General features: G+C 46.6%; 1 protein-coding gene across 1 annotated transcript in view; it reads right to left on the bottom strand.

Moving 5' to 3' along the window:
* Positions 1-1,092: 1,092 nt before the first annotated feature.
* LIN28A (lin-28 homolog A) overlaps positions 1,093-17,691 on the bottom strand; it is a 58,832-nt gene continuing 42,233 nt past the window's right edge. Inside the window, exons 3-4 of the mRNA XM_030219469.1 lie at positions 7,455-7,639; positions 1,093-1,306 (exon numbers count right to left, since the gene is read on the bottom strand). Of these exons, the coding sequence (XP_030075329.1) occupies positions 1,093-1,306; positions 7,455-7,639 (399 nt within the window). The remainder of the gene's footprint in view (positions 1,307-7,454; positions 7,640-17,691) is intronic.

A 17,691-nucleotide genomic window follows, 5' to 3' on the forward strand; every position in this document is an offset into this window, starting at 1 on the left:
ACAAACATCTTTATTGAAACTCAAAGGGGATTCTCAGAAATGAGAAGGGTGTTGTTATTACCTCAGCCAAAAAGTCTGTACTCCTTCGGAGGTACCCTTGGATCTGAGATTGAATTGGGGAGGGGAGGGGGGGGATAAGAAAGACATGGCCTAATCAGTCTGTGAAGAAAATCCCCTTTCACGGAATTTCCATAAAGCTTTTCCCCCCAACAGTTGGAGCTACTTGAAAGACCCTGCAGTTCATTCTGGTGTAAGTTGGCTTATATGGTTCTTATTGTGATTTCTGACTTTTTGTAGCAATCATAGGCACTGCTGCTTTTCCGAAATCCAAGACCTTATCTTTGGGATTCATCAAGGGCTTTTTCTATGTTGAAAAACATCTTAAAAGCTGCTGCTCTTTCTCTGGCTTATGCTCAGTCATTTATAACGGCAAATTGCACGAGAGGGTCTGTCTGAGGATCCAGGTCAAAGAATGCTTAATCCTAGAGGATCTTTTTTTAGCACTGGCACAGAGCAGGAGAAAAGTTCCATCCTAGAATCGCAAGCTTCACCCCTGCAGCATCAACAGTTACACTGGCGTAATGGTATAAACCAACTTCGAGCCTTCATCTGGTGAATTAAGTTATGATAAAACAAACAAGGGACATTCTGTACTTCAGCGTGGTTCCACTGGGTTATGTCTCCTTGCCAACTGTGCTTTAGCTAGTCTCGGATACTGGATACCAAACCAGCTTTGGTTTTTTTTTTTTCTTTTTCAACATATTAAACATATCTGAAGGAAAGACGCATGTGGTCTTAGAAGCTCATATGTTAGGTCTTACTCTGGTCCTTAAAAGTTTTTTATAGATCTGCGAAGAATCCATAAATCAGCCAGAGCAAACACACTTTGGTTGTTGAGCGCTGGTTGTGATATAGAAAGGGCAAAGCACAGAGCTACCTCAGCCAGGTTGGCTGTGCAGTATCCGAGTCTAGCAGAAGCCACCAGTGCTGTAGCGTTGCCACTTGGGTGCCTGCACCCCTGTGAAGTTACACTCGGCTGCTGAAGCTGCACTTTTCCTTTCTCGTGTGTTTTTTCCCCCCACCACCACTTGCTTATTCTCGAGTTTCTGGTGGAATCGATGAGCTGTGCATTTCTTCTTCCTCCCGAAAGTATGCAGGCTTTCCCTGAGAACCGGGTGATTGCTGTGCTTTGATTGGACATTGAGCAACCATGTGACTGATGCTCTGGCAGAAATGACACTTCTTTGGCTGAGGGGGCAGCTTGCATTCCTTGGCGTGATGGTCCAGTCCTCCACAGTTATAACATCTGGAATGAGGAAGAAAGATGGCAACAGTCAACCAGTGGAGGGAAAGGGAAGAGAAAGATTCAAAAGGGGAACGGACAGGAAGTAGTTGTACTTAAGAACATAAGAGCTGCCTACTCCAGTATCCTGTTGTGACAAAATAAGTACCTGTTTATAATATGTAAACCGCTTTGATTGTAAATGTGCTACTCTGGAACTTCATGGAGCGTCCCCTACATTTTGATTCACATTTACACATTCCACTGTATTCAGGATTTTATAGACCTCTATCATATCCCCCTGAGCCACCTCTTCTCCAAGCTGAAGAGCTTAACCCATGAGCAGGGGCGTAGCCAGACATTGAGGTGGGAGGGGGCCAGAGCCCAAGGTGTGTGTGTGTGTGGGGGGGACGGGACGGGGACATTTTGGTCTGCCGCCACCCTGCCACCATCCCCCCTTTGCCGCCCTGCTGCTCCCCTCCAACTGCCGCCGCTGCACATACCTTGGCTGGAAGGGGTCCCCAACCCTCGCCAGCTGAAGCCTTCATCCAGGGCTGGTCTCCGGCACCGCCGCATCGCCTGCCCTGCTGTTTCTTCCCCTCACATCCGGCACGCTCGTTTTAATGAAATTGAGCATGCGCTCATAACCGTGAATGGAAGAGAAAGCAGGGCAGCCAATGTGGCGGCACCGGAGAGCAGTGCTGGAGCCAAGCCAGGGGCCCAGAGCAAATTTGGGGGGGGCCCAGGACCCCATGGCCCCACGTAGCTACTCCACTGCCTATGAGAGTTGTTCCATCCCTTCAATCATTTCGGTTGCCCTTCTCTGTTCCTTTTTCTGTTTCACAATAGCTTTCTTGAGATGCAGTGACCAGAACTGCAAACCAGTACTCAAGGTGTAGTAGTCTCACCATGGAGCAATACAGAGGTCTTTGATATTCTTTGATTTATTCTCAATTCCTTTACTAATAATTCCTAATGTCCTGTTTGCTTTTCTAGCTACTGCACACTGAGCAGACAATTTCAACATACTGTCCACGAAAACACCTAAATCCCTTTCCTGGATGGTGACTCCTAATGTGGAACTTAGCATCATGTAGCTATAATTTGGGTTATGTTTCCCAAATGAATGTTCCTCGTTTTGTACTTCTCCATATTAAAGCTGAGCGTGAAAGATAAATGTAGGAGGGGAAGTGAAGAAAACAGGCAGTGAGAACAGAAATATCGAATGGACAGGAGACCCTGGAAACTGAGTTAAGAGCACAACCACAGTCTGGGACCAACACGGTCAGAAAAATAAAATCACCAGACAACAAAGGTAGAAAAAAATATTTTAATTTTAGTGATTGGAATATGTCCGTTTTGATAAGTTACATCTGCTGTCTTTGCATGCAGTACAACACCAGGACAACAGAGACAGAGAAAGGTGCAAAATATAGAGTCTGGCTTCTTGGGGGTTTCAGTTTAATTTGTTTGTACATATTTCTACTTTTTGCTTGTGGTCACTTATCCTGTACTTGTTCTGCATGTGTGACAAAAGCCAAGTGGCTGAATAGAGATCTGTAGTAATCTGGCTTGGTCAACTTTCCTAGTTTATTTATTTAGATTTTGCTCACACCTTTTTCAGTAGTTTCTCAAGGTGAGTTACATTCAGGTACTCTGGATATTTCTCTGTCCCAGGAGGGCTCACAATCTAAGTTTGTACCTGAGGCAATGAAGGGTTAAGTGACTTGCCCAAGATCACAAAGAGCAGCAGTGGGATTTGAACCAGCCACCTCTCTGGATATCAAGACTGGTGCTCTAACCACTAGGCTACTCCTCCACTAGTTGGTGTATATTCTAGGCAGGGTTGGCCCAAGGCAAGATGCTGCCTGAGTCAGAGCTTGTATGCCCCCCCCCCCCCAGGTGTTTTAACTCATCACGGTGACGTTCCAAACCCGGCAGCGATTCCCACACGCTGCCCTTCCGCTGCTGGCACCCGCCTCTTCCCTTTACTGAGGCTGCCTCAGCGAAACAGGAAGTTACTTCAGGCGGCCGCAGTAAAGGGAAGAGGCGGGTGCCAGCAGTGGCAGGGCAGCGTATGGGAATCGCTGCCGGGTTTGGAACATCACCGCGATGAGGTAAAATGCCGCGAAGCCACCCCCCCCCCGAGATGCCGCTCCTGAAGAGTGCCGCCCCAGGTGGCCTAATGGTTGGGCTGCCCCTGATTCTAGGGCTCACTCAGCTGCAGGGAGGGGGGAGGGGAGAGGGGAGTCTGTGCAGTGGGAATAGAAAGGAGAGATAGACCTGGGCATCCGTATGCCAAGAGGGTATTGAGGAAAGGGAGAGAACGAGCTTGGTGTCCGTGTGCCGCAGGAGTCGGAAGGAGGAAGAAAGTGAGTCCATTATCTGTGCTCGGGTGCAGGAGCTGGGGAGGTATATTCAGGTGGAGAAGAGAGAAAGCTTGAGAGACGTCTGAAGGGATTCAGTTATGGGGGACAGCTACAGAGGTACGTGAATTATCACTGGTTACCAGCGCAGTATAGGATTTGATTTAAATCGATGGCGCTCACCCATAGGACGTACTGTGAAAAAGCTCCTCAGACAAGGACATGATGTTCTAAAGACATGTTGAGATTGACAATCCCTCCGGTGACCTGTCTTTTATTTAGCATCTTTTTGGTGGTGTGGTCTTCCTTTGACGGACTGAGCAAAGAAGTCTTTGAAACGCTTTAAATGGTTACTTAAAGCTCATTATTTTACTTTTGCATTTGCTGTTGTTCTCTTTGAGAGTTGACTGAAGTTGGGCCCTGGGTAACTGTAGTAAAAAGCTTAGCAGTATAGCAAATTCAATACACTGTAACTGGTGATGGGGGAGAGGGATATTGCTGTGGGGAGGGAGGGAGGGAGGGAGGGAGGGAGGAAGAGAGTGAGTTGGTGGAGGGTTTGTCCTCCCTGGAAAGGCAGCTCACATGGATTAGAAGCAGCTCATAAGGAGCATTATTGCCGAGGCGGAGATTCTCCAGCAGCCCTGTTGGTAGGATCAATTTAAAAATTTTAAGTCTGGTTCCTTTTTCTTGGGGGGGGGGGGGAGGGGGAGGAAGACAGTTGAGAGAGGCTACTCTGGTGAGGCTCCTGGCTTGGGGGGAGGGGGAGGTATTGCGAGAGAGGCTGCTTGGGGGAGGGAAGAGATTGGGAGAAGCTACTGCTGTGACACCAAGGCTGCTGGGGTGGCTGGGTAGGTGATGAAGAGAGACTTTAGGCTGCGGCTGCTGGGAGTGGCTGGACGAGCTTTGGGGAGAGGTTAAAACCTGCAGCTGCTGGGGGCAGGTGGGCAATGGAGAAAGGCTAAGGCTGCATCTTCTAGGGGTAGATGGAGTGGGTGCACTCCCTGTCCACCCCTAGTAACTGCAACTTTAGTACCTCACCCGTTGCCTCAGCAAGCACAGCCTAAAGTCTGTCTCCACTGCCAGATAGGGAAAGGGACATGGGACTTGATATACCGCCTTTCTGAAGTTTTTGCAACTACATTCAAAGCGGTTTACGTATATTCATGTACTTATTTGGTACCAGGGGCAATGGAGGGTTAAGTGACTTGCCCAGAGTCACAAGGAGCTGCAGTGGGAATTGAATCCAGTTCCCCAGGATCAAAGTCTGCCTCACTAACCATTAGGCTACTCCTCCACTAGCAACATTCCATGAGGAACCTCAAATAATAGCAACATTCCATGTAGAATCTGAAATAGGCTGGGATTCTGGAATCTTGATATTCTTTGGGTTCTACACTGAATGTTGCTACTCTTTGAGATTGTGCATGGAATCTTGTTAATGGGACTTGATATACCACCTTTCTGAGGTTTTTTGCAACTACATTCAAAGCAGTTTACATATATTCAGGTACTTATTTTGTACCAGGGGCAATGGAGGGTTAAGTGACTTGCCCAGAGTCACAAGGAGCTGCAGTGGGAATCCAGTTCCCCAGGATCAAAGTCCACTGCACTAACCACTAGGCTACTCCTCCACTCATGCACTAACCACAGGCTAATCCGCTCATGACAATGTAGCTGTACTAACCAGTTAGCGCTGAACACTCCCACTCTGTGCCCCAGACTCACTCCAGCACTAAAAATATTTTTAGCATATGGGTAGCATGCGCCAATCCCAAAATTACCAAGGGACGCCTGAGCATGCCCCATGGTAAGGCATTTTTTGTTGCGGTAAGCACGCGTTCATGCTTACTGCAGCTAAGTAAAAGAACCCCTTAGTGAGGCAGCAAATCCCACTGCAGACTTATCCCAGAAGCTTAGAATGAATATACAGTGTTAAAGGTGTGTGTGAGGGATTGTGGCTGTCATTTCCCAATACACATATATCCAGTAATGTTAATAATGCCTTCTGTTATACTATCATTATGTATTCCATTACCATGCAACCCAAAATCCTTCTGTTATAGCAAATGTTTAATCCCCTCTCATTTCCACTATCCATGATGTATTGTAAGCCACTTTGAGCCTGCAAAAAGGTGGGAAAATGTGGGCTACAAATGCAATAAATAAATTCAGCCACTAGGGGGCAGCCACAATCCATCACACTGATAACCATTAAGGGCCTCTAGAGGAATAGGTAAGACAGCTAGATTTTAGAAGGCTGGAAAGCCTTTATTGGAGCAACACAAGAATTAGGAACCGATGATCAAAGGTAAATATAGGCACTAGAGGCCACTAACGCTGGACTAGCGACGAGAGGGTTCTCGCGCCACAAACAATGAGCTCGCCAGGGAATGCTGTGAAGCTCTATTAAATGAGATTTCAAATGAACTCTGTGGTATTCCATTCATATGATCAGAGCACTGCCCTCTGACCTTATGGGCAGAATACTGCCTTAACCCTACACTAGCTCGGAGCTGACAGGGTTAAAGAAGGCTCCTCTCTTCCTTCCCCCCATCCAAGCCAGGCAGCCTAGGCTGTCACTGTCAGTCCTGGGGTTCCCCAGACCCCCCAATGGCTAAGGCCCACCCTGGTGGCCTAGTGCTCCCCTCAGGCCCCCCAATTAACTCTAGGCCCACAGACACAGACATCGACACAGGGAGGCTGGAGGTCCAGTGTACCTCCAGACCCCCCCACCCCCCAATACACAAAAATACCTGGTGGTTCCCCCCTGTCAACCCCAATGCCCCACCCAGGCACAATCCTCCCACAGAAAGACCCCGATGATCAAAACTAATAGAGCGCATAAATTTGCATGCTATTACTTGATCATTGAGCCGTTGTTTCCCCGCACTGTTCCGGCTCTAATTTTACAGTACTGTTCGGAAAAGCATGGGGACGCTGATCATCATCAGCCCCCAAGTGAAAATGTTGTAAGGATGAGGAACTGACTTAAAGGTAGCTTAAAATTCTGGAATAAACAAAAAGGCGTTTATGATGTATGATCCAAATAAAGTATTAGACATTGGCCCTGTGAGGAAAGGCTAAAGCATCTAGGGCTCTTCAGCTTGGAGAAAAGACAGCTGAGGGGAGATATGATAGAGGTCTATAAAATAATGAGTGGAGTGGAACAGGTAAACGTGAATCAATTGTTTACTTTTTCCAAAAACACTAGGACTAGGGGGCATTTGATGAAGCTACAAAGTAGTAAATTTAAAACGAATCGGAGAAAATGTTTCTTCACTCAACGTGTAATTAAACTCTGGAATTCGTTGCCAGAGAAGGTGGTAAAGGCGGTTAGCTTAGCGGGGCTTTCAAAAGGTCTGGATGGCTTCCTAAAGGAAATGTCCATAGACCATTATTAAAATTGACTTGGGAAAATCCACTGCTTATTTGTGGGATAAGCATCATAAAATGTATTGAACTTTTCTGGGATCTTGCCAGGTATTTGTGACCTGGATTGGAAACAGGATGTTGGGCTTGATGGACCTTTGGTCCGTCCCAGTATGGCAATACTTATGTACTAAATGGAACTTCCCCACTTCCTGTTTTTTTTGCTGTGGTGGACCTTTGGGAGCCTGACTATGTTTGTGGCTGGACTTACATGCTGGAATGAAAGCAGCACTGCTGTGGTCAAATGATCCAAAGAAACAGATTCACTTAAGAGATTGCTCTAGTACCATGCGCTAGTCAAAAAACTAGGGATAGCTTCCTTCCCACTGCTCAGTGCATTTCCTGCCTCCTTGAGAATGTTTTTGTCAACTTCTTACCTGTCCCCTTTTGACCTGCGTTTCTGCAGAGTCTTCCCTTTAGGCCGTCGGTCACTTCCAATACAGGATACTCCTCCGGGTCCCGTCACTCGAATGGATTCCAGTCCTTTCACGGATTTCTTGAAGGTGAACTCCACCTGCTCTCCTTCCTTGAGGCTACGGAACCCGTCCATGTGGAGCTTACTCTGCGGAAGTGAAAGGAAAATCATTGGCACAAGTGACTGCTGGGAAGAGACACTTCTTGTCCGTCAGTTCAATCTCAAATTCAATTCTCAGCCAGGACCCTGGGAAAACATGGTTGCTCTTCCACGGTGCTCTCCTTCCGAGGGAGCAAAATGTGCTGTACCTGCATTAGACAGCTGAAATTTGGAGAATCAATGGCTCAACTTTAGCTCTAAGCTGGAATTCATCGACCCCATCCCTCAAACATAGTGTGCTTCTTTATCTGCTCTACTGTAGGCTTCTGCAACAGTACTTTTGGACTTGGGGAGATACATTTTCAAAATGTGTCCTTTTACTAGCTTCCCCCCCCCCCCCATGCCAAATTTGGTCCTGTGTTGTAAAGTTTTTGCAGTTATTTTGCCCCTAGATGGAAAAAAAAAAAACCAGAGAGATAGAAGCACAGGCATTCTCTACCCCGTTTGTAAAATTTCTTTCCAACATTTCATTGGGTTGGAAAGAATAAAATATGAACTTAGCTCAAAGACATCATCGTGAATAACTGCTAATTACATTCTACGAACATACTTGTTAGCAGCAATGTATGGAGCCAAGAGATCACTTGCCTTGCTCAGTCCTTGCTGGTGGTGCACGTGCACACACAATCAAGCCTTTTCCTCTGTCTCTCTCTCTCTAAAAGCGCAAAGGCAAAGAAATCCAATGACTAGAGGATTTGGAAAGGGGGACGGAGCAGATTTGGCTGAGGGTGGCACAAACCTAAAAGTGGGGAACTGGTCACGGTGTCACTATCAGCTGTGATACACACATGAGGATCTAGTGGCAGGAGAGGGAGAGGGCAATAGCAGGGGAAATGTCCGCTAGCTTTCAACTCCAGAGGTTGAGCAGTAAGTCTGGGTCTTGTAGATAGCAAACAGAGATCAGAATCGAGGCAGGAGAGGGCTTCCACAGCAACTCCAGCAGCTGGGAAGCTGGGCAGACCTTCTATGGTTTGTGCCCCACAATTGGCAGGGATGGACAGAGATATGATATGTTGCATACTTAATCTCTTTCCAAGCATATGCTATGATTGCAGGTAATACATATCTCTATTAGGGGGGGGGGGTAGAATCATAAGGTTGATATTAGTGAATATATTATGCTAGTCAGCAACGGGGGAGGGGAGGACATCGTTAGGGTTGAAAGCAACGGTATGTTGTAAGCAATGGCGTAGCCACAGGTGGGCCTGGGTGGGCTGGGGCCCATCCACTTAGGGCCCACAGGTTACTTCCTGTTCTGGGGCAGAGGGAGCAGCAGGGAGGGAACGAGGGGACTCGGCCAACAGGCGAGCGGCACCCCCCCCAAGCAGGTAAAAATGCACCCGGGGGAAGGGTGTAATTCTGCCGGTGTGTGTGTGTGGGGGGGTGTAATTTCACCGGTGTGTGTGGGGGGTGTAATTTCGCCGGGGGGGGGGGGCCGCGCTGCACCCGGGGGTGGGGCGCATCGGCGATCCGCCCCGGGTGTCAGGCAGCCTAGGAACGCCACTGCAGTGAACAAAAGGTATTCTGGGATGGAGAAACCAGGACAATTGAGAAAGAAGAAACAGGAACCTGTATGGCAGACGTAACATCGCCTGGAAACTACCGTCCAGTGGCAAGCAAACTTATTAAAAAGTCAGCAGTACCCAATGCAGCCACTTTTTGGCAGATGCCTGTATCAGGGGTATGGTGTATGCACAGACTAAGACAGTGATGGGCAACCTTTTGAGCTTGGTGTGTCAAAATTCGCCAAAAAACCGAGCATAACTCGGGTGGTGTGTCACTTCGAGAAAAATCACTGCTACTAGGACTGCCCCCGGGCCCCCCCTACCCGAAATCGCTGCCCACCCGAGGTCACTGGGCCCCCCCTCCACCCGCTACCGGGCCCAGAACTAACCTTAAAGCCTCCTTTCACGTCGCAGCAAGCAGCAGCAGGGCAGACCTCTCCTCCTTCCTCCTGTGCTCCGCCCTCGCGGACGTTACGTCAGGCGAGGGCGGGACACGGAAGGAAGGAGTGGCCTGCCCTGCTGCTGCTTGCTGCGACGTGAAAGGAGGTTTTAAGGTTAGTTTCCGGGAGCGAGGAGGGAGGGCGGACCACACTGTGGCGGCGCCGCATGTCATCGAAAATGGCTACGCGTGTCAGTGCTGACACGCGTGTCATAGGTTCGCCATCAGGGAACTAAGAGAAGTCAGACTGATGCCATGTGTTGTAGCAGGAATGAGAATGTGCTCAATGCCTGATGCTTATACCTCTAAAATCTCCCAGCAATCGCATGGAATAAAACAAATGGCAAGCAATATTTTGCATCTGTGACCCTGTTTGCCAATTTTCTGCAAAACAAACTAATAGACCCGCAAAGAAAACCCCCCCATTAAAATAACCCCATTAGCCATTCTCAGGTAGATAAATAACAAAGCGAAGCTGCAGTTTTCTGTATATTTTCAGTATTCCTCCAGGAGGTGTATCAACTTGTTTGCTTAAAATATATGACCAGGCGACCCCCCCCCCCCCCCCCCCACTTCTGAAAGCTGCTCATTGACTACCTCTATCTCATCGGATAACGTATAAATTACTATTGCTGGTCTTTAAAATTCATAGCTCTGGCGAACCATGCTTCCTTTTATGCTTAGATCGTCCAAGTAGAATCGTTTGGTCGTCCCTGTGTTCAGGGAAACTGTTTAGGATATCACTCGGAGCTCTATATTCTCTGTCTAAGGCCCGGAGCTTTGGAATTTGCTGCGTTTTAATATAAAACTTAAGACTTTTTTGCCGATGCCTACAACTAGTCCCGCTATTTTTCTCTATTCGGTTGCACTGGATGCGCAAGTCTTAAACATACGGCTTTTATCCTTATCCTTGTGTGTCCACCCCCCCCCCCACCCTGCTATCCTATTCAGGGCCAGATGCACTAAACTTAACGAGCCATTAACGAGCAAGTAGTAAACCCTGGCATGCACTAAAGACTTCTCCGAGCTATTTTCCGACAGACAGTAGCAGCTAACGAAAACGGAATACAGATTTTATTTTATTTATTTGTTGCATTTGTATCCCACATTATCCCACCTCTTTGCAGGCTCAATGTGGCTTACAATACATCATGAATAGTAGGAATACATGAGGAAGTGTACATTTAGTAACGGCAGAAGTGTTTAGGTACATGATAATGATATAACATGGTAGTATCTTAACAAACAACCATAATAAGAGATATGTAGGAGAAGTATAAGAATTAAGGAGAATGTACATTTAGTAATAACAAAAGATTTTTTTTGGGTGACATGATACTGAGAACAAAAAACAGATGATATTAGTTTGACAAGCAAATAGGATTGGGGCATTTCTGGATATACGTATAGAGTTCAAATTGTGTAGAAACCCTATTGTAATGAGATGCACTAACCTTTTCCGATTGCCTTAACGCTGGAAAATCTAACGAGAGGGTCTGTACCTCTCGTTGGGGCTGCGCGGGATTGAAAAACTGCTACAAAAGTAACAAAAACAAAAAAAAAAATCGGGGAAACAAAAAAAGTCAAGTGCTCGTCAGGGACCGTTTCAAAAAAGAAGTCCATTTTGGCCGTCATCCCCCTCCCCTCAATAATAAAAACGTCCCTTTTGGCCGTGCTTCACTCAGTCTCTGAGCCAATCACAGCGCATTTAGCGCAGCTAAACGCGTTGTGATTGGCTCAGAGACTTCCAGGTTTCTCAGCTGAGTGAAGCACGGCCAAAGAGGACATTTTTATTATTGCGGGGGGGGGGGGGGGGGGGCGGGGGAAGGGGGGAATGATGGCCAAAATGGACGTTTTTTTTGGATGGGCGTCCTCAACTGCACTGTCCTCTGGATCGAGCCGCATCGGAGGGGGTGAGCGTCGCAGCGTCTTTGGAATGCGCGGAGCAGCCAGCATAATGCTTGGCTGCTCTGCGCATGCTCGACCGGAGGATTGGCAGAGTGTTTAACGATGGAATAGAGAATGCAAGTGAGCTCATTTGCATTCTCTTTCCTTAATGCATGCCCGTTCCTTACCGATTCACTAAGGGAATCGGTAAGGGAAGGGCTGTAACGATTGTTTAGTGCATCTGGGCCTCAGAATTTTGTAGTCCCTCCCTTTCTCTCCAGTTTTGTTTGTCCCCCGCCCCTCCTTTAGCCTGTAAGCCACCCAGATGTCTTTTGATGGGTGGGAATAGAAAGTCCCGAAATAAACTTGGAAACTTGGTCTGCAAAATCTCTTGGACTTTTGCACAAGAAAAATACTGTCAGGTTAACTTACATATTATTTGTGGAGCTGGTACTGCAATGGTTCTTGCTCATTTCCAGAAGGGAGCTCGCTGCTTAGTGTACCCTGGAGCCTAAAACAGTTATCAGAAAGTACATATGCTTTGCCTTTCTAAATAGTTACTTTTTGTTTGATTTGCTGAAGGAGACTAGCCAGAATAAACAAACAATCTTAATCCAGGTCTGCAGCAACCAGTGCATGCCCTGATTGATTATTGTAATTCCGTTTATTTAGGGTTCCCTTTGTAATTCATTAAGGCATTTAAAATAGTTCAGGCGTCAGGTCAGGGAAGAACAATGGATGGCAAAGATGAAAATGTGAGTCCTGTTGTGTGTGTGTGAAGAAGCTCCCAGGTTGCCCGTGGGTCCTTTCAATGAATCAGAAAGTATACAAGTTAAAAATCGAAATTGCTTGTCTGCTCTTGTGGTTTATGGGATCACATGTACATGTGCAGAGATACATGTAGACTGCATAAAACTGGCCATTAAAACAAGATCCATAGACCAGAGTAGTTGCACAACCACGACAGACCATATTCATTATGCTGCTTCTAGTCCCATCGTGGCCGCTGGAACCTCCCACAGCAGCCTTGTGAGACTGCCACGGGAAGTCCTGACAACTCTTTTGGCTGAGGAACCTGTGGGGGCAGGAGCAACTGGGGATTGTTCTTGCCCATAAGATGCCACTAGACAACCAGGGCAGAGGGGTTAGAGTTGGATATCCTACTCTCTTCCAGCGGAAGGGGTGGTGCGGGGCATGGTGGTGGCACAGAGTGATCGGGGGGGGGAGGGGGAATGGAGAGCTTCAGGTCGGTTGTGGGGCTGAATCCAAAACCAAAATTTGGTCAGCCTCTAATTGAATATCTGATCAGACAGCCTTGACATTCAGGGTTATGTTGGGGCGAGTCTATGGGTGAATCCTGGGGGGGGGGGGGGGGGGGGGGGGGGGGAGGGGAGAGCAACCTAGTTAGCAGTGATTTTTGGTCTGCCAACCAGATAAGTATCTGGATAAAGTTAGGACAGCAAGAAGGCTGAAAATTATCAATACCAGTTGGCGGCTGCCCAATACTGGAGGATTCTTTTAGACATGTTAGGCTTTGATGCTAATCATGAGTTGCTGTTTATGGTTTCAGGACCAATTCTTTGGAATGATTTACCTGACACTGATCATTCTATATCAACTCTTCTTTCTTTAGGAAACAGCATAAAATGCATCTCTTTCAGCAAAAAACTGGCTCCCTATCAGAGAACGAATCAACTTCAAGGCCTATACATTAATACACAAGATTATCCTCAGTGAATCTCCGGGCTATATGCTCAATCTGATTGACCTTCCCACCAGAAACATGTCTGCAACTTCACAAACTTACCTCAACCTACATTACCCCAATTGCAAAGGACTCAAGTACAAAACCTACTATGGATCCAACTTCTCCTTCTTAGGCAGTCATCTGTGGAACGCCCTCCCCAGACCTATCCGATCAATCAGTGACTATCTACCCTTCCGGAAATCACTAAAAACCCATCTGTTCAAGCAAGCCTACCCAAATGACCGAGACTAATCCTATGAACCCATCTACCCATCACATATCCAGGAGACAACGACTATGACCTAGACCACTTCTCCCACCTAATTTCCCTATGCTTATCCCATGTCCCATCCCCCTTCTGCCTCCTCTACCCCTTCTCCAATGCTCACCTACCCTTGCTCATACCTCTCCTACTTCCGTCACTCTTGCCCATCGCTACCAACTTATTTCTTTTATTATTCTTCATCAATACCCTGTAGTCCCTGTTACTATGTAAGCCACATTGAACCTGCTCTGAGTGGGAAAGCGCAGGGTACAAATGTAATAATAAATAAGTATTACAGCATGTGCATGTTTGATAAATTATTACTGCACAGTCTTATTAAGAGATCTGAGCTAGTCATGACATTGCCTGCAAACTACCATCCAGTGGCAACAAAACCTGTGTTTACTAAAGTATTAGAAACCTACATCAGTAAACAACTCTTTATATTTGGAAACATCTATATATATAAAAGGCAACCCCAACGTTCTGAAGCTTCCACGGAAGTTGAGGCGCCCGAGATATCCGGTGTGCCCTGGAGTGTCTGCACCGCCCTCGCGTCAAAACGTCATGACGCGTCAAAACGTCATGACGTCGAGGGCGGAGCTATTGACACTCGAGGGCCGAAATGGCCCACAGCGAACAAGGCAAGTAGCTTCGAGGGACGGAGGGAGGGGGCCCCTTGCTAGCGCCCATTTCATTCCGCTCAGAAACGGGCATTTTTTCCTAGTTTTTTATATTACACTGGTCACAGTTTGGCTTCAGGTCGTCACCTAGGATGGAAACATTGCTGCTAGTTCTAACTACATATGTCAAACACCACCTATGCAAAAGCGACCAAGTAATTCTTCTCCAATTCGATATATCGGCGGCGTTTGATGCGGTTGACCACACATTACTACTCGAATACCTGGCTCAGATAGGAATAACAGGGACTGTGTTCAAATGGTTCAGTGAATTCCTTTCAAATCGAAGCTATTCTATCGAGCAAAATAACCAAGTTTCCAACTATTGTCTCCTGTCCCGCGGGGATCTCCCCTCTCACCTATCCTGTTCAATCTGTTTATGTCATCCCTTGTCTCAATACACCTGGGTCTTAATGAACTACTATTATCCTCCATGGATGACATCCTGCTTCTCTTACCAGTGACAGCATCAAACAAAGATACAACTCAGTCTGTAGCGAATGGCATGATTGCTGTTGGCACCTGGGCTCTGATCAATAAACTGAAATTGAATGAATTAAAAACCAAGGTCCTATGGTTCCGAAATCAGGGAGTTGGGGTCCCATCATCAATATCTTTGCCCAGTGGTCAAAGCTATACAGTCAAGTCTGAAACCAGAGTATTGGGGGTCTTGCTTGATTCTTCACTCACCTTCTCTTCCCATATTAACCAGCTATGGAAGAAAACACTATTCAAAATGAGACAGCTATGTCTAGTCAGATCATTCTTCAACCAAAAAGCCTTTGCACTACTAGTCCAAATGTTAGTCCTACCTCACTTAGCTTGGAGTTGAGTGGAGGAGTAGCCTACTGGTTAGTGCAGTGGACTTTGATCCTGGGGAACTGGGTTCAATTCCCACTGCAGCTCCTTGTGACTCTGGGCAAGTCACTTAACCCTCCATTGCCCCTGGTACAAAATAAGTACCTGAATATATGTAAACCACTTTGAATGTAGTTGCAAAATACCACAGAAAGGCAGTATATCAAGTCCCATTTCCCTTTCCCTTCCCCTACTGTAACATTCTATTTCTTGGTATTAAGTGTCAATATCAGAAAAAAACTGCAAAGCATATAGAACACAGCTGCAAGACTAATATACAGATTAAATAGATATTCAACTCATCTTAACAAATTGCACTGGCTTCCCATAGCAGAAAGAGTCAGGTTCAAAGCTGCTTGTTTAGTTTTTTCAAATCTTACAATGTTTCACCTCTGAACTACTGGCTAAGACAGCTTCGCTACGTTTGGTCCAGTCTGAAAGACTGAAAGAACAATTAATGCTAACGTCACAGTTTCAAAAGACAATTCAAAATCAGAAGATTTTCAGCTCTCTATTCCCTGTACTTGGAGTTAAAATATGGAACTCTCTACCTATTGCCACCAGAACAGAAAACAGCTAACCTTTGCTTTAGGAAGAGGCTAAAAACCCTTCTGTGCTCCAGTTTGGATCTTAGCATGTTCATCGTTCTGTTCCTTATACTGTCTGAGGTGAGGTTTCCCTTGCAGGACAAGAACTGCTGCCTTGGCGCCAGTACAAACCTTCCCATGCAGCCTTTGCCGGAGATCGTAAAAGGGCAAGCATGATGTTTACATATCCCTTTAAAAATGTCTAGGTGGGAGGGCTGTAAATATTGCTATTTGGTACATCTAAGTTTCTGAAATTGTCGGCGAATCTAAACATTGCCTGCAATTTTACAAAGCCGGCAGCTTCTCTGGCTCAGTATTGAAATATGAGCTAGACTTGTTTATAGAAGATTTGGGTGGTAAAACATTCTTTTTATTTCAATTGCTTTTTGTGATTTGATGCCTTTTATATCGTATTTGCTAATGGTGTATGTACTTTGTTCTGTTTCTGTGCAGCACTGAGTAAATAAAAGTTAAAAACAAAACAAAAAAGCCCACTGCTAAATGTTTTGCACTGCTCGGAGGGGGGATTTGAAGCTGGTATCCAAGCACAGTGCTCTAACAACTACTTCTCCACTGGTGGTGCAGTGTGTTTTTGCCCTGCTCTAAGGTACAAAAAATGCATTGCATCCCAGAGCAGGACAGACTGCTTTGCAGTGCAGCATGGCAGGGAGGACTAGCTTAGTGGTTACAGTACAGGACTGGCCCTGATATCCAGGGGTGGCCAATTCAAATCCTGCTGCTGCTCCCTGTGATCTTTGACATGTCACTTAACCCTCCATTGTCTCAGGTACAAAATTAGATTGTGAGCCTGACAGGGGTTGAGCTACTGCTGAAAAAGGTGTGATCAAAATTAATAAACATTTTGAACCCTGCACCAGTGCTAAATGTTTGGCAGTACTAAGGGGCCCTTTTATTAAAGGGTTGCTGCACGGCAAGACAGAACTACAGCTGGCCAACGCAGCTTTCAGCGGTAGTTCTGGTCCGAGCACGTGCCATTTCCAGCGCAACAAAAAAGTTTTATATGGTGGTAACTTGGCGCTGCCTGGTTACTGCTGGGCTACTGCAGGAGCCCTTACCATCAGTGGCGTAGCTACAGGTGGGCCTGGGTGGGCTGTGGCCCACCCAATTTGCACCCAGGCCCACCCAAAATTGTGGCTCTCTTGATGTGTGGCTAGTGGGAATCATCAAACCCCACCAGCTAAAGATTTCCTCCTTGTTAGGCAGCCAGTGCTCTGCCACACACCAGCCCCTCTGCACGTGCTCAGTTTTCACCAGGCGGAAGCACTGAGCATGTATGGAGTACTGGCAGCGGCGTCTTGCTTCTGCTGTTTGGAAGAGCACTGGCTGCCCGAGGAGGAGGAAATCTTCAGCTCGGGTATTTAATATTTTGTGTTTGAGGGTAGAAGGAGAGCAGAGTTGAGGGAGGCCAGGAGGGGCTGAATTCCGTGCCCATCCATTTTTGGCTCAGGCCCACCCAAAATTGGCTGTCTGGCTACGCTCCTGCTTACCGCCACCTCAATGGGTTTTGGTAAGTGGTCCCCATCGCATGGCCACGCGGTAAGAGTACTCTTTACCGCCATGACCATTTTTTTTAGGGGCTTGGTGTGCAGGAAAAATGGCCCCCCACTGCTACCACAGGGCCCTTTTTCCCCGCAGCTTGGTACAAGGACCCCTAAATGTTCTGCACACACCCATACCAATCTATAAAATATAATCGCTTACGTAAACCAACTCTGGCAACATCTCTCAGCGTCTAAATTAGATTTCAAAATGGTGTGGATGTAGCTGTGAACAGACTTAATAGACTGATGCCGGTTTAGATTTTGATATTGGTCTGTTTTAGTAACTATCTCTTTTACATCTAATTGGGACCAAGCCCTGACGCAGCATTGCGAAACGTGTCATGTTGGCGTGGGTCCGAGACAGTGAAATAATTGTGAAGTTGATTAAGATAAGTGACATTAAGAAATCTATCGAAGGATTTTGTTATTAGAAAGTGCTTATTAAAGTTTTGTATTTTGAGAAATACATTTCTGTGATACGTAGTGAGACCGATGATGATATGAGTT

The sequence above is a fragment of the Microcaecilia unicolor genome, chromosome 11 (genome assembly GCF_901765095.1).
Source record: "Microcaecilia unicolor chromosome 11, aMicUni1.1, whole genome shotgun sequence".
NCBI lineage: Eukaryota > Metazoa > Chordata > Amphibia > Gymnophiona > Siphonopidae > Microcaecilia > Microcaecilia unicolor.